The sequence below is a fragment of the Callithrix jacchus genome, chromosome 22, assembly GCF_049354715.1.
Source record: "Callithrix jacchus isolate 240 chromosome 22, calJac240_pri, whole genome shotgun sequence".
Lineage (NCBI taxonomy): Eukaryota > Metazoa > Chordata > Mammalia > Primates > Cebidae > Callithrix > Callithrix jacchus.
Genome location: NC_133523.1, coordinates 41361116 through 41383195, shown reverse-complemented (window position 1 = coordinate 41383195; position 22080 = coordinate 41361116). Strand labels below are relative to the sequence as shown.

At 55.5% G+C, this 22080-nt stretch overlaps 1 protein-coding gene across 1 annotated transcript in view; it reads left to right on the top strand.

Annotated features, from left to right (window-relative positions):
• SLC8A2 (solute carrier family 8 member A2) overlaps positions 1–12356 on the top strand; it is a 42409-nt gene extending 30053 nt beyond the window's left edge. The window contains exons 7-10 of the mRNA XM_054249658.2: positions 2338–2462; positions 2748–2847; positions 7439–7717; positions 9542–12356. Coding sequence (XP_054105633.1) covers positions 2338–2462; positions 2748–2847; positions 7439–7717; positions 9542–9918 — 881 coding nt within the window. The 3' untranslated portion in view covers positions 9919–12356. The remainder of the gene's footprint in view (positions 1–2337; positions 2463–2747; positions 2848–7438; positions 7718–9541) is intronic.
• Positions 12357–22080: the final 9724 nt, after the last annotated feature.

The window sequence follows — 22080 nt, the reverse complement described above, 5'->3', positions numbered from 1 at the left end:
CAGCCCCAAAGCTACCCTTCTAGGTTGGGTTTGAGGCAGATTGCAGGTGAGATAAAGGCAGATTCAGGACTGGGGGAAGCTGGGAGCAGGCCTTAGAGTTGGTAGTGCCTGTGTGAGTTTGGGATTACAGTTAGCGTTTTGGAGGTCAAGATTATGTCTGTAACACGGTGGAACCCCATCTCTTAGTAGATTACAAAAATTAGCCAGGTGTGATGGCACTTGGAATTCCAGCTACTTGGGAGGCTGAGGCAGGAGAATCGCCTGAACCCGGGAGGTAGAGGTTGCAGTGAGCCAAGATCACGCCACTGCACTCCAGCCTGGGCAACAGAGGAAGACCCCATCTCAAAAGAAAAAAGAAGAGAAAAGACAAAGAAGGGAGGGAGAGAGGGAAGGAAACAGGGGAAGAGAGGGGAGGAGAGGGGGTGAGGGGAAGGAAAACAAGTTATTGCTTGCCCAGGCAAAGTTTTTGTTGTTGTTATTTGGGTTTTTTGGCAGGGTTGGGGGGGGGTTGTTGTTTGTTTGCTTCAGACAGAGTTTTGCTCTTGTTGCCCAGGCTGGAGTGCAGTGGCGTGATCTCAGCAACCTCCACTCCCTGGGTTCAAGTGATTCTCCTGCCTCAGCCTCCCGAGTAGCTGGGATTACAGGCACCCACCACCACATGTGGCTAATTTTTTGTATTTTTAGTAGAGACTGGGTTTTACCTTGTTGGCCAGGCTGGTCTCAAACACCTGACCTCAGGTGATCCACCTGCCTCAGCCTCCTAAAGTGCTGGGATTACAGGCATGAGCCACTGCACCTGGCCATTCAGGCAAAGTTTTACGAGAATGTTCCTAGTTGGTGGGTGGCTTTCTTCTGCCATGTAGCCATTCCATTTTGTGGCTCCACTGTGCCAGGGAGCTTTGGCGTTGTGGCTGGATTTGCTGCTGGCGAACAGGGCAAGAGAGTTTGGAGGATCATATGGGAGGTTTTCAGGGTCTAAGCCTAGAGGGACTGACCATCATTTCTGCCCACATTCTAGTGTCCATGACTCAGGCTGTGGCCACGCCCAGCTGCAAGGAAGGCTGGGAAACGTAGTTCAGCTCTTTGCCCAGGCGGGAGAGGAAACAGGTTCAGGTGAACACACAGCAGCCTCTGCCACATGGTCAAGCTCCTCAAGAGTGATGCTGGCAGAGTTGGGAGTTGGGACTGAGGTTTGGGGTCAGGTGTAGGCCTGGAGTTAGATCTGGACATGGAGTTTGGGGTATGGCTTGGGGTTATTGATGTTCCAGGTTATGGAGAATGTTAGAGTTGGGATGAGGTCAGATCGAGGGTTGAGGGTTGGTGTTTGGGGTCAGTGTTGATGACAGGCTTCCATCTGGGGTCACAGTGAGAGTCAAGCTCAGAGTTAGGGACCAGAATTGGGGTTGGGCTGCTGCTGGGTTGGAGTCAAGGGTCAGCATACTCTGGGGAGAGAAGTGGGCTCAGGACCAGGATGTAGGTGGGTCTGGTTCCAAGATTTGTACCAAGATCGGGTGTCCTCCCCTCTCCTCACCACCTCAGACACACGCTAGGATGCTTCCAGAAATTGGGTGTAGAGACCAGGCCTCCGCCATCAGGGTGGCGAGGATGATGATAATGTTGGTGGTAATAATAAAGATTAGAACATGTTCTGAATATTTATTGTGTGCCAGGCACTGTTCTAAGCACTTCACACAAATTAACTCATTTAAATCTCACAACTGGCCGGGCGCGCTGGCTCACGCCTGTGATCCCAACACTTTGGGAGGCCGAGGTGGGCGGATCACCTGAGGTCGGGAGTTCAAGACCAGCCTGACCAACATGGAGAAACCCCGTCTCTACCAAAAATACAAAATTAGCCGGGCGTGTGGTGTGCGCCTGTAATCCCAGCTACTCAGGAGGCTGAGGCAGGAGAATCGCTTGAACCCAGGAGGCAGAGGTTGCAGTGAGCTGAGATCACGCCATTGCACTCCAGCCTGGGCAACAAGAGCAAAACTCCGTCTCAAAAAAAAAAAAAAAAACTCACAACCACCCCGTGAGGTAGGTACTAATTACTATGCCCATTTTACAGATATGAAAACTAAGGCACAGAGAGGTCTCACAGCCTCCACCATGTGAACCCCAGACCCCACAAACTAAACAGCATGGACCAGCCCTTGGGAGCTGGGCCCCAAGGTTGAAGGAGACCGGGGTCAGGTGCGAGGCTGGGAGGGGTCACCAAGGAGCTTTCCAGAGGAGAAGAGATAGGCTTTCTCTAACTACGGGGACAGGTAGTAAAGGCATGGCAGGCCCAGTTGGGTAGGTCTCCTGGGAGTCTAACCTCCATCCCTCATGCTGTAGGGGATGGGGACAGGAAGCTAACAGCCGAGGAGGAGGAAGCTCGGAGGATAGCAGAGATGGGCAAGCCAGTTCTTGGGGAAAACTGCCGGCTAGAGGTCATCATCGAGGAGTCGTATGATTTTAAGGTGATTTTCCAGGGGCTCATCTTCCTGGAGTCTGGCCTGGGTCATTTCCTTGGGGAGGGTCCAGAAATGAGGGAGCCACCAGCTTCCCAAGGAGGGCAGGCTAAACGGGGGTCCCGCGTCAGCACCACGGACAGCACACGCCTCCCTTTGCTTGCCTTCAGACCTGGGGTGTGGAAAGTTGAGGTCCCCTGGGCCCAGGCTATGAGCCCCTGACCCAGGACCCCACGTGGAGCTGCCCTGGTTCGCTCAGGGGCAGTGACCTCTCCCCCACCCTCTCGTCCCCAGAACACGGTGGATAAACTCATCAAGAAAACGAACTTGGCCTTGGTAATTGGGACCCATTCATGGAGGGAGCAGTTTTTAGAGGCAATTACGGTGAGCGCAGGTAAGTGGGGAGGGAGGAGAGAGAAGAGAGAAGGATGGAGAGATAGAGACACAGAGAAAGGGGGAGAAATGAATGGAAATGAATGGAGAGACAGGCACAGAGATAAACAGGCCAGGTGCAGTGGCTCATGCCTGGAATCCCGGCGCTTTGGGAGGCTGAGGCAGGAGGTTCGCTTGAGGCCAGGAGTTTGAAGCTGCAGTGAGCTATGATCGCGCCCCTGCATTCCAGCCTGGCTAACAGAGCAAGACTCTGTCTCTAAAATACAACTGCAAGCATGAGAGACAGACACACAGAAGTACACAGGGAGAATCATGGAGAAGGCATGAGACAGAATGAATGTGCAAACAGAAGAGGGCCAGGGTGAGGGAGGCAGGTAGATGGGACACACAGAAAGGGCAGAGACGGGAGAGGTGGTGGTGGGAGCTGCTAGGAGGAGGCTGGGAGGGTTTGGCTCAGGCTGAGCCAGGAGGAGTCTAGGCCTGGGCTTTCTCCCGGCATCAGGCGTCAGGAGTGTGGGAACGGGTTAAATGGCGTGGCCACCCCAGAGAGAGCCTGGGTTCCTCCGTTGCCATGGAGATAGTCACCACGGTACCCAGCTCTCTCCCACCTGCACGGGTCCCCACCCTCCTTGGCCTCAGACGGGCCCGCACTGCCCCCTTGTGGCTAGAGACACTATGACACTTGGACCCACAGATGGTCTTGGAAGCACAGCACTGGCCCTTTGTGCTATGGATTGGCGAGACTGAGGCTCAGAGACAGAGGAGGGACTGGCCCGAAGTCCCACAGGGAGTCCAAAGACGGTCCAAGGTCAGAGCTCAGGGCTTCAGTCTCACGTAACATCAGCCTTAAGGCCCCAGCTCTTGGGGACTGAAGGCATACAAGGAATTGTGGTTGCAAAGAAACTGGGCGAGTGGGATCAAAAGAAACCAGACTTCAGGGATGGAAAAATATGAGGCGACAGCAGACTGCTTTCCCACTAGAAACAAAGTGGCATCTCCCTCTGAAGCCACATCTTTCTGGACATACTTCTGAGGGATCGTCTTAGCCCAACTCTGTGTGAGACATTGCCAAGGATACACAAAAGTGACCAAAACAGTCCTGGCCCTGCCCTCATGGAGCTTAGAAAGAGACAACCCAGAGTAGGCAGGGCTGGGAAGGAGACCTGGAGGAAAGCCCGGATGGGGTTCCTGACCCATCCTGGGAGTCAGGGAGGGCTTCCTGGAGGAGGTGGCTTCTGAGCTGACTCTTCAAATGGGAAAAGATGTCAGCCAGGAGGAGGGAGAAGACATGGAGGGTGTTCCAGGCAGAGGGAGAGCCAAGCACGGAAGCTCTGGAGTGTGCAGGATTATGGCACCTTTCTTGGTTGGATGCCTGGTTTCGGACGGGGAGAAGAGGTATCAGGATGAGGCTGGAAATTGGAAGGTTCCGGACCACATGGTTCCTTGTGGGCCTCAGTAGGGAGCTTGGGTGGGATTTTGAACACATGGGGGAGCCCCTGGGTCTAGAGAGAGCTTGTGGGAGGAAACGGGGGAGGGTGGATGGGGTGGGGTAGGGACTGGAGAAACTAGCAGAAGATGGGCGTGTCCCAGGAACAGTGGGGTGACAGCAAGGGGCTTTTTGAGCTTCAGAACATTCCCTCTGGGGACTCAGCGGAGACGGAGGATGAGGCGGAACTGAATGAGGCGTGAGGTGGTGGTTGTGGAGACCCCGCATACATCGGGCAGTGGGTTTTAAAAACCAGGTGGTTAGATCAGGTGGTTACATCGGGGTGGAGGAAGAATGACAACCGTAACACAAGCAGTAACAGTAATAATAATCTGATGATGACAATCTTGGCCCTATCATGTCTTTTTTTTTCTCAAGTGATGTAATCTCACTCTGTTGCCCAGACTGGAGTGCAGTGGCACGATCTTGGCTCACTGCAGCCTCCTCTTCCTGGATTCAAGCGATTCTCCTGCCTCAGCCTCCCGAGTAGCTGGGATTACAGGCACCCACCACCACGCCCAGCTCAGTTTTGAATTTTTAGTAGAGATGGGGTTTCATCATGTTGGCCAGTCTGATCTCAAACTCCTGACCTCAAGTGATCTGCCCACCTTGGCCTCCCAAAGTGCTGGGATTACAGGCATGAGCCACTGTGCCCAGCTGACCCTATCACGTCTTGAGTGCCAGGCATGGTTGGAAATGTGTTTCCTGAGTGAACTCATTTAATTAATGTATCCTCAGGGTCTGTGTCAGCACTTGGTCACTTCGCACTTTGCCCAGCCCGTGCCTTTTGGTTCTCTGCTGTGTGAGCACAGAGCTGTTGGAGGGGTGAGGGGGAAGGGCAGTTCTCACTCCCTTAGGGGATGAGTTGGGTCCCACCCTGCGTGCAGAGGTGCTTTTGTACTTCCTTTGCCTCCCTTCCTACTGTAATCTCCTTGCAGGCTGGAGTTGGCATGGAGAATCTCTGAATTTCTCCCAGGCACCAAAAGAGGCCGTCAGCAATAACATTCGAAATGATAGTAATAACTCGAGGTGTCCAAGGGGCCGCTGACAGCACTTTACATGAACCGACTCATTCGGTCATCACAGGCTTCCCATAAAGCAGGTCTAATTATTTGTCACAGCTAGGCACCCGGAAGCCCAGAGAGGTGAGGACACCAATTCAGGATCCAGGGTTGGACACCAGAGAGGTGACTTCAGAGTGACAGACACAACCACAAGCCTCCCTGTAGAGGAGAGTGGCTGGGTTAGCAAGCTGAGGCCAGAGTCCACAGAATGCCCAGCCTGGGCGTGTGGGCCTGGGTTTGAAGGCAGTGCAGAACCAAGGAAGGATTTGGAGCAGGGCAGGCAGAAGCCCAAATTGACACAGTGATGCGGTAATAGCAGCCCCCTCCCTCTCAAAGAGTGTGGCCTCCCTGCTCTGCCCGAAGCCATGTCTTACATCATCTAGGGATGCGTCAGCAGTGACTGTTCAGGAGTCACGTTCATTCTTATCAGCGTCCTTCCAGATGTAATGCGTGGCACCCTCAAGTGCGGCCATTCACTCTCATTCATTGCATATGCTGACCATCGTAGGGTAAGGTAAACCGAATATTGCAATGGGGCTTTCAGATTACAGAAGCCACTGCAGGTTGGCTGGGTGTGGTGACTCATGCCTGTAATCCCAACACTTGGTGAGGCCTAGATAGGCACATCGCTTGAGGCCAGGAGTTCGAGACCAGCATGGCCAACATGGAGAAACCCCATCTCTACCAAAAATACAAAAAAATCGGCCAAGTGGGGTAGTGTATACCTGTGATCTCAGCTACTCAGTAGACTGAGGCATGAGACTCACTTGAACCTGGGAGGCGGAGGTTGCAGTGAGCTGAGATAGCACCACCGCCTGGGTGATGGAGTGAGCCTCTGTCTCAAAAAAAAAAGTCACTGCAGGTCAAATTAGGTCACAATAGGTGATACAGCTCTAAGCGGGAGGCATCCTTTACAAAGCTCAGAAAACATACCACAATCCAATGCCCATATCAGGAAAGGCAGGGCTTTCCAGAAACCCTCTGTTATATCTCATTGCCAGACTGGGTCAGATGGCCGCTCACGGGAGGAATTCTGGCAAAACAAGCATTTAGCTGGGGACATGGCAACTGCCAACTGCAAGGGATTCTGGGAAAGTGAATACTGTATTTTTATCTGAGGCCATAGCTGCTACTGGCCTCAAGGGATTCTGGGAAAGTGATTAACTTTGGCTGGGTATATGGCCCTCTAGCTGCAAGGGGTTCTGGGAATGTGAGTACATTTAGTAGAGCCTGTGGCTCTGATTAGCTGCAGTGAATCTGAGGAAGTGAATGTTTCTAGCTGTGGACATGGCTTTCAGTAGTTGTGAAGGCCTCTGGGAAAAGGAATATTTTTAGCTAGGGGTATGTCTGTCCCTGACAGCAAAGGGTCCTGGGAAACTGGATATTTTTAGCTGGGCTGATATGGCCTCCTCTAGCTTCAAGGGGTTCTGGGAAAGTAACTGTTTTTAGCTGTTGACTTGGCCACATTTACATGCAAGCAGTTCTGGGAAGGTAAATAGTTTTCACCTCAGCCCATTAATGCTCCTAGCTTCAAGGGATTCTGGGAAAGTAATGGTTTTTAGCTGCTGACTTGGCCACACTTAGGTGCAAGGGATTCTGGGAAAGTAAATATTTTTCACGTGGGTCCATTCACACTCCTACCTTCAAGGGATTCTGGGAAAGTAACTGTTTTCGGCTGCTGACTCCGCCATATTTAGGTTCAAGGGATTCTGGGAAAGTAAATATTTTTCACCTGGGCCCATTCACGCTCCTAGCTTCAAAGGATGCAGGAAAAGTAACTGTTTTCAGCTGCTGACTCAGCCATATTTAGGTTCAGGGGATTCTGGGAAAGTAAATATTTTTCACCTGGGCCCATTCACGCTCCTAGCTTCAAGGGATTCTGGGAAAGTAACTGTTTTCAGCTATTGCCTTGACCACATTTAGGTGCAAGGGATTTGGGGAAAGCAGTCCGTGCTGCAGGACTTGCTGTCAGACGACTCCGGGCCTCTGTAGGCAAGGAAGGGTGTCTGGGTGTGTGCCCCAGCTGGGTCGTGTGCCCACAGGGGACGAGGAGGAGGAGGAGGACGGGTCCCGGGAGGAGCGGCTGCCGTCCTGCTTTGACTACGTGATGCACTTCCTGACGGTGTTCTGGAAGGTGCTCTTCGCCTGCGTGCCCCCCACCGAGTACTGCCACGGCTGGGCCTGCTTTGGCGTCTCCATCCTGGTCATCGGCCTGCTCACCGCCCTCATTGGGGACCTCGCTTCCCACTTCGGCTGCACCGTTGGCCTCAAGGACTCTGTCAACGCTGTTGTCTTCGTGGCCCTGGGCACCTCCATCCCTGGTAACACCCCGGGAGACTGCGGTGGGGTAGGCTCGGTGGGGTAGGATCTCAGATGAACCAGGCAGGGGCAACACAGGATCCTGCCGAAATGAGGTGGGAGGAGTCACACAGCACCCATGTGGTGGCCTCAGAGAAGTACGGAGGTGGGGCAGGGTAGAAGCTACCCAGCGGGTCCCTAGATCCAAGATGTGGATGGAATCTTCCCTAAAAGCACCCAGGTGGAAGGTCCCATAAAACAAAGGTGGTGGGAAGTGGTAGGAAGCTGACAATGGATTTCATAGAGAGAAGGCAGCAGGGTAGGGAAGAGCCAGCTGTGGGGAGAGGGGTTCCTAGGAAGACACTGGATGTCAGAGAAGCCAATCAGTGGATTCCATAGAAACAAGCTGATGCCCCATCCCCCAAGAAACCAGACAAGAGTCCATGGAACTATGTTGGGGGACGTGATAGGAACCGGCCCAGTGAACCTCAAAGTTTTTTTGGGGGGGGATGGAGTCTCGCTCTGTCGCTCAGGTTGGAGTGCAGTGGCACGATCTGGGCTCACTGCAACCTCTGCCTACCAAGCTCAAGTGTTTCTTCTGCCTCAGCCTCCCAAGTAGCTGAGACGACAGGTGTGCACCACCACACCTGTCTAATTTTTGCATTTTTAGAAGAGACGGGATTTCATATTGGCCTGGCTGGTGGTGAACTCCTGACCTCGTGATCTGCCTGCCTCGGCCTCCCAAAGTGCTGGACTAGAGGCGTGAGCTGTAATCCAAAGGAAGAGGCTGTAAGTCCTGAGGAAAGACAGTGGGTCCATTGAACTCATACAAGTCACACAGTGGACAGGCAGCACTTCCAACCTAATGCAGATAGTGAGACCCACTGAAAGCCGGCAGTGGGTCACATCGTAAGCAGGCAGCATGTCCTATAGAAAGTTGACAGTGGGTCCTATAGAAAGTAGACTGTGCCGGCCAGGCTCGGTGGCTCATGCCTATAATCCCAGCACTTTGGGAGGCTGAGGTGGGTGGATCACCTGAGGTCAGGAGTTCCAGACCAGCCTGGCCAAGATGGTGAAACCCCATCTCTACTAAAAATAGAACAACTAGGCTGGGTGCAGTAGCTCATGCCTGTAATCCCAGTCATGTTGGGAGACCAAGGCAGGCGGATCATCTGAGGTTGGGAGTTTGAGACCAGCCTGACCAACATGAGAAAAACCGACTCTACTAAAAATACAAAATTAGCCAGGCACGGTGGTGGTGGGCGCCTGTAATCCCAGCGACTCAGGAGGCTGAAACAGGAGAATCACTTGAACCCGGGAAGTGGAGATTGTGGTGAGCCGTCTCACCATTCCACTCTAGCCTGGGCAACAAGAGCGAAACTCCATCACACACACACACACACACACACACACACACACACACACACAGCTGGGGGCGTGGCGGTGGGCTGTAATCCCAGCTACTTGGGAGGCCGAGACAGGAGAATCGCTTGAACCTGGGGAGGCGGAGGTTGCAGTGAGCCAACATGCAGTCCAGCCTGGGCAACAAAGCAGACTCCGTCTCAAAAAAAAAAAAAAAAAAAAAAAGTTAACTGAGAGTCCCATAAAAATCAGGCAGTGAGTCCGGTAGAAAGAAGAGAATGAGTCCCACAGAAAGCAGGCGGCGGTTCCAGTCGCGAGCAGGCCTGGGGTGGAGATGGACTTCGCCTCCTGGATGGGGCTCAGGGCCTTGAACCCACCCTGCCGGCAGAAAGCAGGCGACCGGGGAAGGCCGGGAGGGAGCAGGTGGCTGCCCGCCCCCGTGGGTGGCGCAGAGCCCCTCCGACCCGCGTGCCTCTGCCCCGCAGACACGTTCGCCAGCAAGGTGGCGGCGCTGCAGGACCAGTGCGCCGACGCGTCCATCGGCAACGTGACCGGCTCCAACGCGGTGAACGTGTTCCTGGGCCTGGGCGTCGCCTGGTCGGTGGCCGCCGTGTACTGGGCGGTGCAGGGCCGCCCCTTCGAGGTGCGCACCGGCACGCTGGCCTTCTCCGTCACGCTCTTCACCGTCTTCGCCTTCGTGGGCATCGCCGTGCTGCTGTACCGGCGCCGGCCGCACATCGGCGGCGAGCTGGGCGGCCCGCGCGGACCCAAGCTCGCCACCACCGCGCTCTTCCTGGGCCTGTGGCTCCTGTACATCCTCTTTGCCAGCCTGGAGGCGTATTGCCACATCCGAGGCTTCTAGGGCCTTGCCCAAGACTCGGCCCCACCGCCCGCCCGGGGCTGGGGGGCTCCGCCGAACCGGCTCTTGGACCCTGGTCTCCTTTTCCCTCCAGACTCATCCTCCCCTCCTGGGACTCGGCCTCCCTCCCCACCCAGCTCCGGGCTTTGATCGTCCCTGTCCTCTGTCCCCAGTAGCTCAGCCTTCCCTCTCGGGAGCCTCCCCAGTTCCTCCCCTGCGGTGACCCCAATCTAGCCCATCCTGTCGGTGACCATCTACACCCCTGGGAGAATTTCCACCCCAGCCCCCTCCCCAGGAAGCCACCCCCAGTGACCATCCTGAGGCTTTTTTTGCCGGGGGGGGGGGGGGGGGAGCGGAGACGGAGTTTCACTCTTGCCCGGGCTGGGTGCAGTGGCATATCTGGGCTCACCGCAACCTCCGCCTTCCGGCTTCAAGTGATTCTCCTGCCTCAACCTTCCGAGTAGCTGGGATTACAGGCATGCGCCACCACGCCCGGCTAATTTTGTATTTTTAGTAGAAATGGGGTTTCTCCATTTTGAGGCTGGTCTCGAACTCCCGACCTCAGGTGATCCACCTGCCTCAGCCTCCCAAAGTGCTGGGATTACAGGCGTGAGCCACCACACCCGGCCCATCCTGGGGATTTTAACGTCTCTCTCCCTGGTCACTCAGACTTTGGCTCTGCCCCCAAAGTCTCCCTTCCCCTAGTGCCCCCGACCCAACCTCACCCCATGCCCCAGAGCCTCAGAACCTACCCCCACTGGGGAAACCTTCGAAGGAGGCTCTCACAGACCGTCTCAGATCCCAGCCCTTCCCCACAGCCCTCAGGGAGCTCCGCTCAGCCCCGGTAGGGAGGAGCCGGTGGGTGTGCCTGCCGCACACCTTCCAATCCCTCTACTCGGGTTCTCGGGAGGACACTCATTCTCCAGGCTCGGAGACGGGAGGGGAGAAGTTTGGGGTTTCAGTCCCAGGGCTTAGCTGGAGGAGGCACATTTTGAACCTGCAACTTCAGACATTCCAGCGCCCCCACTCGCCCTCCACTACCTCTGAGAGCCCAGCCACGCCTTGGAGGGAGGGGCCTGTGTGTGTACATAGTGTGTTTGGGGGAGGGGGGACGCGGGAGGGTGCATGTCTTGGGAAAAGGGGGTGACAGACTTAACTTTTGAGAGGGCAGCAAACTCCCTCAGCCATGAGAACCGGCTTTGGGGAGGAGGCCGGGAATCAAAGGGAGTCAGCTGATCTCCCCTGACAATCTGGAAGGTTCATTTTGCCCTCAGTGCCAGCAAATCCGGGCAGGACCCTCGAAGAGGAGACCGAGGGTCCCAGAGGACCAATGCTACAAGCCAGCAAATGCTGCCACATCTCTGCCTGATGGGGGTGGGGGTGGGTGGGGGGATGGGATTGGGCCAAGGGATCTGGGTGGGCATTTTTAACTTTGGAGGCCATCCATCTTTGGTAGGCCATCTGCATTTTCTTACTGTTGATGTTTCCTGCCCAAAGGACACATATGGGCAGTGCCACCCACTCCTTGGGCCCCTAGGACGACCCAGCTACCCCCATAACTTTCTGCTTCCCACAGGTTTTCAGCATTCTATCGTCCTGTTGTTCTCAGCCCCAACCTCCCAGACCCGTTACCCACTCTCCCCCTCCCCCCAGCTCATCAGCATCAGTCGCTGTCTCTTTTCTGTGATTTCTGTAAAAGTTGCCATAAAACTTTGAAATTCTGCCTGAAAAAGTCCCGTGGGAAGCTGGGATTCAGGAGGAGGGGGCTAATAAGGTGTCTGACTGAGATGTGGACAACTTTACCACATCTGTTAAAGCAGGTAGTCCGGGATTTTGCGGCCCGTGGGTCGTCTGCGGGACGCACCCATATCCAGCACCTGCGCTCCAGTCCAGCCGCCAAGCTCTTCCACGCACCACGCCACCATTAGTCGAGAACTTCCTCTAGCCACGACCCCATCCGTCAGCCTAGCTCCTCCACTAGCCACACCCCTATCATCAGTCACGGGCTTCCACTAGCCACGCCCCTATCATCAGTCACGGGCTTCCACTAGCCACGCCCCCACCGTCGTCTTAGTTCCTCCACTAGCCACAACCCCATCCATCAGTCTTGGGCTTCCACTAGCCACGCCCCCACTCAGCCAATCTCCTCCACTTTCCAGGCCCCCATACGTTAATTACGGGTTACCACTAGCCACGCCCCCATCCATCAGCCCAGCTCTTTCGCTAGTCACATCCCCACTCATCAGTCGCGCTTCAGCCACGCCTTCCTGCTTCAATCACGGGCTTCCACTAGCCACGCCCACGTGCATCAGCCAGACTGTTCTGTTCCACTTTATGAGGCGTCCTGAGAACACAAAAGAGAAAGATGCTCAATTGCCTGAGCCAAAGAGCTGGGATTGATGGGATTTCCTAAATAAAGCAACTAATTTTCTCAGATCCTACAGGAAGAGGGTGTGTGTGTGTGTGTGTGTGTGCGCGCGCGCGCGTGTGTTGTGCCAAAGGATACAATCTGTGTAAAGGTGTGCAGACTTGTGAGATAATGGCTTTTTCAGAGCCCTGCAAATGCTTATCATGAACAGGGTATGGGGTGCGTCGGGAGCGAACTTAAATCCTAAGAGACTTTATCAGCCACGCTAGGGAGCTTGGAATTTATCCTGGGAGCAAAGGGGAGCTTTGGAAGGGATTTAAGTAGGAGAGGAAGGCAGGCGATTGATATCACCTGATGTATTTTATCAAACGTTCCTCCTGGCTACTGGTGGCTGGGAGACCAGGGACGAGGCTGCAGCAGGGACAAGGGCAGAAAAGGAGGTGAGAGAGGAGTAGGGGGGTGAGAGGCGGATGGTGGGAAGGGAGTGGTTGAGAAAGAATGGATGGGTCTGGGTGAAGGAGTTCAGGGAAAGCATCCTGGCAGGAGAGAGGTGGTGTGTTCTTTCAAACGGAGAAGCCAGCGGGAGGTGGGTGAAGGGGCTACTGAGGAGTGGGCAGGGTTGGGGGAGAACGAGAGAAGGTGCAGTACTGCATGGCTACCAGCAGAGGGAGCAGTTGCCATTCCTGGGCTAGAAGGGGTGAGCAGAGGCACCCGAGGGTGCAGAGACGTGTACCTGGGTCTGTAAAGAGTACAGGCATCGCCGGCCCGCGCTGGGGAGTGGGGCGCGGGGGAGGCTTAACCTCACTCCACTCCCACCTTCCAGCCTCCTGCCACTGCTTCCCAGTGGCCGCACCCAACCCAAAGTCCGACGTCAAGACTGTCCATAGGCCCGCGGCATGGTGGCTCATGCCTCTAATCCCAGCATTTTGGGAAGCCAGAGCGGGAGGATCGCTTGAGCCTAGGAGTTCAAGACCAGCCTGGGCAACATAGTGAGTCCTTGTGTCTACAAAAACTTTAAAATTTGGCCAGGTGCGGTGGCTCACGCCTGTAATGTCAGCACTTTGGGAGGCCGAGGTGGATGGATAACCTCAGGTCAAGAGTTCGAGACTAGCCTGGCCAACATGGTGAAACCCCCGTCTCTACTAAAAATATTAAAAATTAGCCAGACGTAGTGCCGCACACATGTAATCCCAACTACTCGGGAGGCTGAGGCAGGAGAATCTCTTGAACCTGAGAGGCGGAAGCTGTAGTGAGCTGAGAACAAGCCATTGCACTCCAGTCTGGGTGGCTGAGCAAGACTCCATCTCAAAAAAAAACAAAACAAAACAAGAAAACCCAGAAACAAACAAAGTTAGCCAAGCCTGGTGGCATGTACCTATAGTCCCAGATACTTGGGAGGCTGAGGCAGGAGGACTGCTTGAACCCAGGAGGTTGAGACTGCTATGAGCTATGATTGCACCACTGCACTCCAGCCTGAGTGACAGAGCAAGGTCCTGTCTCAAAAAAGAAAAAAAAAAGACCTTTGGCTTTAGGCTTTGATGAGTGAGAACATGTTTGTGGAAGGTGTTGGGGCAGAAGGTGCGCTGATTTGGTGATCTGGAGGGGGAGGTGGGGAAACTGAGTCAGGGAGAGTCTGGATGCAAGGAGGGGAGGTTGTGGGAGAAGCAGCAGGACACTGGCTACGGGGGCACGGGAGAGCAAGTGAGGCCTGTGCTAACAGCAGCTGGCAGTGATGGGGACCCCCATGCACGATCTCCTTAAACCCACCACAGGTTCTGTGCATCATCCCACTCCACAGAAGAGGAGGCTGAGGCTGGGAGAGGTGAAGCAACGTGCCAACATCTCACAGGTAAAAGGGCAAAGATGGGACAGGATGAGGTCCAGGGTGCAGAATGGGACAAGGGACACCTTCATCTTAACAAGCACAAAGAAGTGGGGGTGCAGAGTCTGGGTGTAGGAAGTTGAATAAGGTCTCAGCTTCAAAGAGGGATTACAGGCATGTGCAGTGGCTCACGCCAGCACTTTGGGAGGCTGAGGCAGGTGGATCACCTGAGGTCAGGAGTTCAAGACCAGCCTGAACAATATGGTAAAACCCCGTCTCTACTAAAAATACAATAATTAGCCCAGCCTGGTGGTGGGCGCCTGCAATCCCAGCTACTTGGGAGGCTGAGGCAGGAGAATTGCTTGAATCCAGTAGGCAGAGGTTGCAGTGAGCTGAGATCGTGCCATTGCCCTCCAGCCTGGGCGACAGAGTGAAACTCCATCTTAAAAGAGAAAGGGGGGTGGGGTGTAGAGTCTGGGTGCAGGAAGATGAGTAAGGTCTCTGCTTCAAGGAGGGACACACTGAGAGCCTGAGGCTTGGAAAACATGAGGGCTTTCACACCTGTCCCCTCACCTCACCTGGAAGGTCATGGAAGCAGAAAGTTCCATGGGGTCAGCTTGGGAGTGATTGACGTTGTCCTTGGTGGCAGCAGAGCCTAGCGGCAGATCTTCTCTGTGCCTCCATTTCCTCATCTGGAAAATGGGCGATAATGATGGTAGCAGTTCCTATGTCCCAGGGTTGTTGTGAGGCTTGAATGAATCTATATTAGAATAACAGGCCAGGTGTGGGGACTCATGCTTGTAGTCCCAGTACTTTGAGAGGCCAACTTGGGCAGACTGTTTGAGTCCAGAAATTCAAGCCCTGCCTGGGCAACACAGTGAGACCCCATCTTTACTAAAAGTCAGCATTATCCAGGCATCGTGCTGCACACCTTAGTCCTAGCTGCTCCAGAGGCTGGGGTGGGAGGATCACTTGAGCTCAGGAGGTTGCGGCTGCAGTGAATTGTGAGACAGAGGGAGGAGAGACAGAGAGAGATGGAGAGACAGAGGCAGGTGGATCACCTGAGGTCGGGAGTTCAAGACCAGCCTGGCCAATATGGTGAAACCCCGTCTCTACTAAAAACACAAAAATTAGCCGGGCATGGTGGCGCATGCCTGTAGTCCCAGCTACTCAGGGTGCTGGGACAAGAAGATCACTTGAACCCAGGAGGGGCAGTCTGCAGTCAGCTAAGATCACGCCACTGCACCCAGCCCAGGTAACAGAGCAAGACTCCCTCTCCTTTAATTTTCCTCCAAATGCCCCTTAACTTTTTTTTTTTAATAAAGGAAGACTTCCCTGACTGGGAATCGAACCCAGGCCACGATGGTGAGGGTGCCAAATCCTAACCACTAGACCACCAGGGAGTGTCAGCCTTCCTAGACTCCATCTCAAATAAGTAAATATATAAAGGTCGTGTTGAATGAGCAGGTCGCCCTGTGGACAATGAGGTCTCCGTCCTGCTGGGGACCTCTCAGGGGACTCTCGAGGTGCCCCATATGAACAGACAGGATGCAGAGACAGAGATACAGACAGGACGCAGAGACAGAGATACAGACAGGACAGAGATACAGACTGCAGGACACAGAGATGATGCTGGACGCAGAGATGACACAGGACGCAGGCAGAGGAAGCCCGAGACTCAGGACACAGCACCAGGGAGGGGAGCAGGGAGGGGGCACCAGGGCAAGGCCCTCACCCTGTTCCCAGCACACAGAGCCAGTGAGGCCAACGCCGAGGGTATGCTCAGAGGCCAGAGATTAAAAAGGCACAGCTGGGCTGACAGAGCCCATGGCAGACAGAGAGGGACATGGAGAGACAGGGAGAGAGTCACTGAGAGATGATGGGAAACAGAGAGAGGTAGAGAGATGGAGAGACGGAGAGAGATGGAGAGACAGAGAGAGGGAGAGACAGAGGGAGAGAGATGGAGAGAAGGAGGGAGGGAGAGACAGAGAGATGGAGAGACAGAGGGAGAGAGAGAGAGATGGAGAGACAGAGGGAGAGAGAGAGAGAGATGGAGAGACAGAGGGAGAGATGGAGAGAGGGAGAGATGGAAAGACAGGGAGAGAGATGGAGAGCTGGAGAGACATGGAGAGATGGAGAGACAAAGAGAGATGGAGAGATGGAGAGAGATGGAGAGACAGAGAGAGATGGAGAGACGGAGAGAGATAGAGAGATGGAGAGACGAAGAGACAAAGAGAGATGGAGAGATGGAGAGACGGAGAGAGACAGGGACAGAGAGAGACCAAGTTATAGAGAGACAGCAGCGGAGAGAGGCAGTGAAGGAGAAAGCAACAGAGACAGAGCAGAGACGGAAAGAGACTCAGTGCGAGAGACAGTGGGAGGAGAGAAGGAGGAAAAAGGAGGACGGGCAGAGACGGGTCGAGGCACAGCAGAACCTGGCCAAGGAAAGCAGATCCCTGCAAGACGGAAGGAAAGGGGAGACAGGGTCTCGGTGGGAGCCGCAGCCCATACCCCGCCCCCGCCCGGGTCAGGCCGGGTCCTCCCGCGCCACTGAGCCGTGGCTAACGGTACAGTTGCTTGGTGGTGCGGGAGGGGAAGGGGCGGCAGGCATTTGTCAGGACCGGTGACAAATGAGCCATCGGAGTCGGCTCGGGTGATGGATAGCACGGCTGGCGGGCGGAGGGGCGGGCGCAGGGGGTGGGGTCCCCACCAAGATCAATGTTTCCTTCTCCTGGAGCTGAGCCAGGCAGGGGGAGGAGGGGGAGGGGGCGACGTCTGTATGAAGGGCCCCGGGTTGGGGAGAGGGGGAGCACCAGGGAGACAGAAGGGGGGGCACGGTGGGGGGACTGCGCAGGCACAGGGACGTGGAGAGAGGGAGAGGAAAGGAGGGAGATGAGACAGAGGCCCCTGGAGACAGAGACTGAGAGACAGAGGCCCCTGATGGAGAGAAAGAGAGATAAGAGACGAGACAGAGAAGACACCCAGACAAAGCAAGATACAGAAAAGAAAACGTAGACAACCAGGAGACAGACAGACACAGCCGGGCGGAGACGCAGACAGATGCCCTGTGCTTTAGGGTCCCCTCCTCCCCACGCCCGCAGAGACACAGATTCTGGGAGAGAGCCTTGAGTGAGAAGGAGCCAAACCTGGGCCCCGAGAGGAGGGAGGCGGACACAGAGCTGTCGACAGAGGGAACCGAGGCAGGGAGCTAGCAGGCCTGGGAGAAGCCTCGCTCCTGCAGGCCCTCCCGCAGCCTTTCAGAGGGGATCCTGGGGGCTGCTGCGAATCCCCGGGGGGCATGGCTGCCTGGGGGGCAGAGTCCCGATGGTCGCTGCTGAGATTGGGGCACTGAGGGGCCAGGCCGCTGAGAGACAGTCTCCCAGGTCTACTCATAGAGTGCTCCACGCTTCCTGTCTGTAAAACAGGTGCAGGACAGGGCCAGAGGGCGGGGACCCAGCAGGCAGGGAGCTGGGGTCTCTCTGTGCCACCCAGGGAGCCTCTCAGCCGGGCAGGGAAGACACTTCCAGACACCTACAGAGAAAGGCCCAAGCACCACCCAAGAGCCACCAGTGAAGGCAGCTGGGACACTGAGACACTGGCCCCCTCACTGCACCAGCAGGTGCAGGGCACCCTCCCCCCACCTCCCCCCACGTCCCCCCCCCCCCGCTTCCAGCACCAGGCCTGGCTGCCACCTGCTCCCTCCCTGGGAACAGAAGGGTCCTAGGACTATTTAAAGGAGACAGCCAGGAAGAGGAGAGTGTGTGTGTATGAGAGAGACAGGACAGACAGACAGAGGGACAGAGGGAAAAGGCTGAAGAGCCTGAGAAAGCCGGGGCGCCTCCCGCCTCCTCCCTTCACCCCAGTCTGCACCTTCCCCCATCAATTTCTCTCCCAGACAAATGTCTCCCTTCCCAACATCTCTTTCCTTTCTTTAATTAAAAAGATTTATGCTTCCGAGTCCAACCCCCTGCTCTTGTTTGGCGGTGGCAGGGACGACTCTGGGGTCTCTATCTGAGCTCCTCTCCCCCACGCCCCCCTCCTCTGACTTTCTCGCCCTGTCTGCACCTCTCTCTGTGTGTGTCTCTCTCCCCCCTCCATCTTTGTCTCTCTGTCTCTCCCCGTTTGCCTTTCTCTGAATCACACCCCCTCTTTGGAGTTACCTCCTCCCCAGGTCATCCCCGCCCCCATCCCGTTCTCCTCCCTCCCTTCCCACTCTGCCCACGCCCCCCACCTGCTCCTCCCGGTTTCAGGATCAGCCTGGGCCAAGGGGACCTCAGCATGTACCCCCACCCCAAAAGCAAATCGGGACAGGGACTCGGACCCCTGCATCCCTCACCCCAAGTCTTGGCTGAGGGCGAGGTGGGGGTGCGGCAGTCCAAACAGCTTTGTGTCTTTAATTAAAAAGTGATTCAAATTAATTTTCTGCTCCCAAACGCCTATCTGGGGGCGGGTGTGCTGGCCTTGATGAAAGGCCTCCTGACCCGTCTTCTCCAACTGCCTTAAAGGGCCAGCCCTGCCACAGGGTAGCCAAGGGGCGGAGCCCACCAGCGTGGGGCCCCCAGACTCAGCCGAGACCCTTAGAGTCCTGCCACCGTCTAGCTTAGCTGTTTCTCCATCCACCCTGCCCCCAGCGCATTGCCTGTCCTGCAAAGGGCGGATCCAGGCTGAGAGAGGGGAGAGCCGACGGTGGGACCAGACTGCAGATCCCCAGGGGACCCCTGGAGATGGCCATGGAGGGGTTCCATGGTGTGTCGGGGGCTCAGAGGACAGAGCCAAAGAGAGAAAGGACGAGAGAGAGAAGGGAAGAGAGACCAGGAGACAAGACGGGAGAGAGGGAGACTGAGAAAGCCAGTGGGCAGGAGCAGGTGCCGGGTGGGGGGGCCCTGTGGGCGCCAGGCACAGTCCCTTCCAGAGCCAGCCCCGCCCCACTCCCACCGGGAAGTGCCGCTGCCCTGACGCCACCGGCTCACCCCTCTCCCGGGCCTAGGTGGTTCTGTTCAATTTTCACAAGGCAGGAGGGCGCTGTCTTGAGAGACCTGCCTCTGGCCTCTCCCAGGGCCTCTGGGTCTCTGTCCCTGTCTCTCTCTCTCTGGGTCTCTGTCCCCCTCTCTCTCTCTCTCTCTCTGAGTCTCTGTCCCTGTCTCTCTCTCTCTGGGTCTCTGTCCCCCTCTCTCTGGGTCTCTGTCCCCCTCTCTCTCTCTCTCTGGGTCTCTGTCCCCCTCTCTCTCTCTCTCTCTGAGTCTCTGTCCCTGTCTCTCTCTCTCTGGGTCTCTGTCCCCCCTCTCTCTCTGAGTCTCTGTCCCCACCCCCTCTGGGTCTCTGTCCCCCTGCGGTCTCTGTCCCCCTCTCTCTCTCTCTCTTTGGGTCTCTGTCCCCCTCTCTCTGGGTCTCTGTCCCCCTCTCTCTGGGTCTCTGTTCCCCCCCATCTCTGTCCCCCCTCTCTCTGAGTCTCTGTCCCCCTCTCTCTCTCTTTCCCCCTCTCTCTCTGGGTCTCTGTCCTCCTCCCTCTCTGGGTCTCTGTCCCCCTCTCTCTCTGGGTCTGTCCCCCGCCCCTGGTCTCTGCCCTCTTTCTCTCTGGGTCTCTTTCCCCCCCCCCTCTCTCTCTGGGTCTCTGTCCCCCCTCCCTTTCTGGGTCTCTGTCCCCCCTCTCTCTCTGGGTCTCTGTCCCCCTCTCTCTCTCTCTGGGTCTCTGTCCCCCCTAGTCTCTGTCCCCCCTCTCTCTCTCTGGCTCTCTGTTCCCCTCTCTCTCTGGGTCTCTGTCCCCCCTCTTCTCTGGGTCTCTGTCCCCTCTCTCTCTCTGGGTCTCTGTCCCCCTCTCCCTCTGGGTCTCTGTCCCTCTCTCTCTCTCTGGGTCTCTGTCCCCCCCTCTCTCTCTGGGTCTCTTTCCCCCTCTCTCTCTCTCTGTGTCTCTGTCCCCCCTCTCTCTCTGGGTCTCTATCCCCCCTCTCTCTGGGTCTCTGTCCCCCCACGGTCTCTGTCCCCCCTCCGGTCTCTGTCTCCCTCTCTCTCTGGGTCTCTGTCCCCCTCTCTCTCTGGGTCTCTGTCCCCCTCTCTCTCTCTGGGTCTCTGTCCCCCCCTCTCTCTGAGTCTCTGTCCCCCTCTCTCTCTGGGTCTCTGTCCCCCTCTCTCTGGGTCTGTCCCCCCCCGTCTCTTTCCCCCTCTCTCTCTGGGTCTCTGTACCCCTCTCTCTCTCTGGGTCTCTGTCCCCCTCTCTCTCTCGGTCTCTGTCCCCCCCCCCCGTCTCTGTCCCTCTCTCTCTCTCTGGGTCTCTGTCCCCACTCTCTCTCTGGGTCTCTGTCCCCCTCTCCCTCTGGGTCTCTATCCCTCTCTCTCTCTCTCTCTCTCTCTCTGGGTCTCTGCCCCCTCTCTCTCTCTGGGTCTCTGTCCCCCCCCAGGTCTCTGTCCCCCCCCGGGTCTCTGTCCCCCTCTCTCTGGGTCTCTGCCTCATTCTTCTTTGGCGCTGTTCCTCTGGGGTGAGGTTTCAGTATTTTGTAGGTGTCAGGTATCCCTCTGCGAGAATGTGATAAAAACTATGAGCACCTCCCTGGGGAAAGACACAGAAGAACCCAGTCCACAGTTTCCCTTGGAACCTCCTCTAGGTTCACGGGTCTCCTGACACCCACCCGCACACTCCCCGCGGGAGGACTAAAGACCCCCAGTGTAGACGACTCCGTGAGACTGAATGTATGCAGGGTCTCCCCCGGCCCTCCCGCTCCGTCCTTAGCCTCTTGGATATTTCCTGGACACGCCAAGCACCGTCTGCTCCCCCCTTTCCAGCCTCTGCACCCACGATTTCAACGCCAGGTTGAAAGCTCGCCTTAGGAATGGGATGAAAGCCGGCACCTGCCCTCCGCACCTTGTGTGGGGCACAGGGTTTACCCCACGGAATGCAGGTTCCAGGGACGCGCTGAGAGCAGCTGAGGGGGCTGCAGGCTCAAGACAGGGGCCTAAGACGGCAGAGGGGCCTCCAGCACCCACCACATGCAGAGACGGTTACGACATGCAGAGTCACTCCTGCACACACACAAAACACACACACACAAAACACACCACACAAAAACATACACACCACACACACAAAACATACACACCACACACACAAAACACACCACACAAAAACATACACACCACACACAAAAAACATACACACAAACACATACACACCACACACACAAAACATACACACAAACACATACACACCACACACACAAAACACACCACACACAAAATGTACACATGCCACACACAAAACATACACACATAAAACACACCACACACACAAAACACACCACACAAAAACATACACACAAACACATACACACCACACACACAAAACACACCACACAAACACATACACACCACACACACAAAACACACACACCACACACACAAAACACACCACACAAAAACATACACACCACACACACAAAACATACACACAAACACATACACACCACACACACAAAACACACCACACAAAAACATACACACCACACACACAAAACATACACACAAACACATACACACCACACACACAAAACATACACACAAACACATACACACCACACACACAAAACACACCAAACACAAAACATACACACAAACACATACACACCACACACACAAAACATACACACAAACACATACACACCACACACACAAAACACACCACACAAACACATACACACCACACACACAAAACACACCACGCAAACACATACACACCACACACACAAAACACACCACACAAAAACATACACACCACACACACAAAACATACACACCACACACAAAACACAGCACACAAAAACATACACACCACACACAAAAAACATACACACAAACACATACACACCACACACACAAAACACACCACACAAAAACATACACACCACACACACAAAACATACACACCACACACACAAAACACACCACACAAAAACATACACACCACACACACAAAACATACACACAA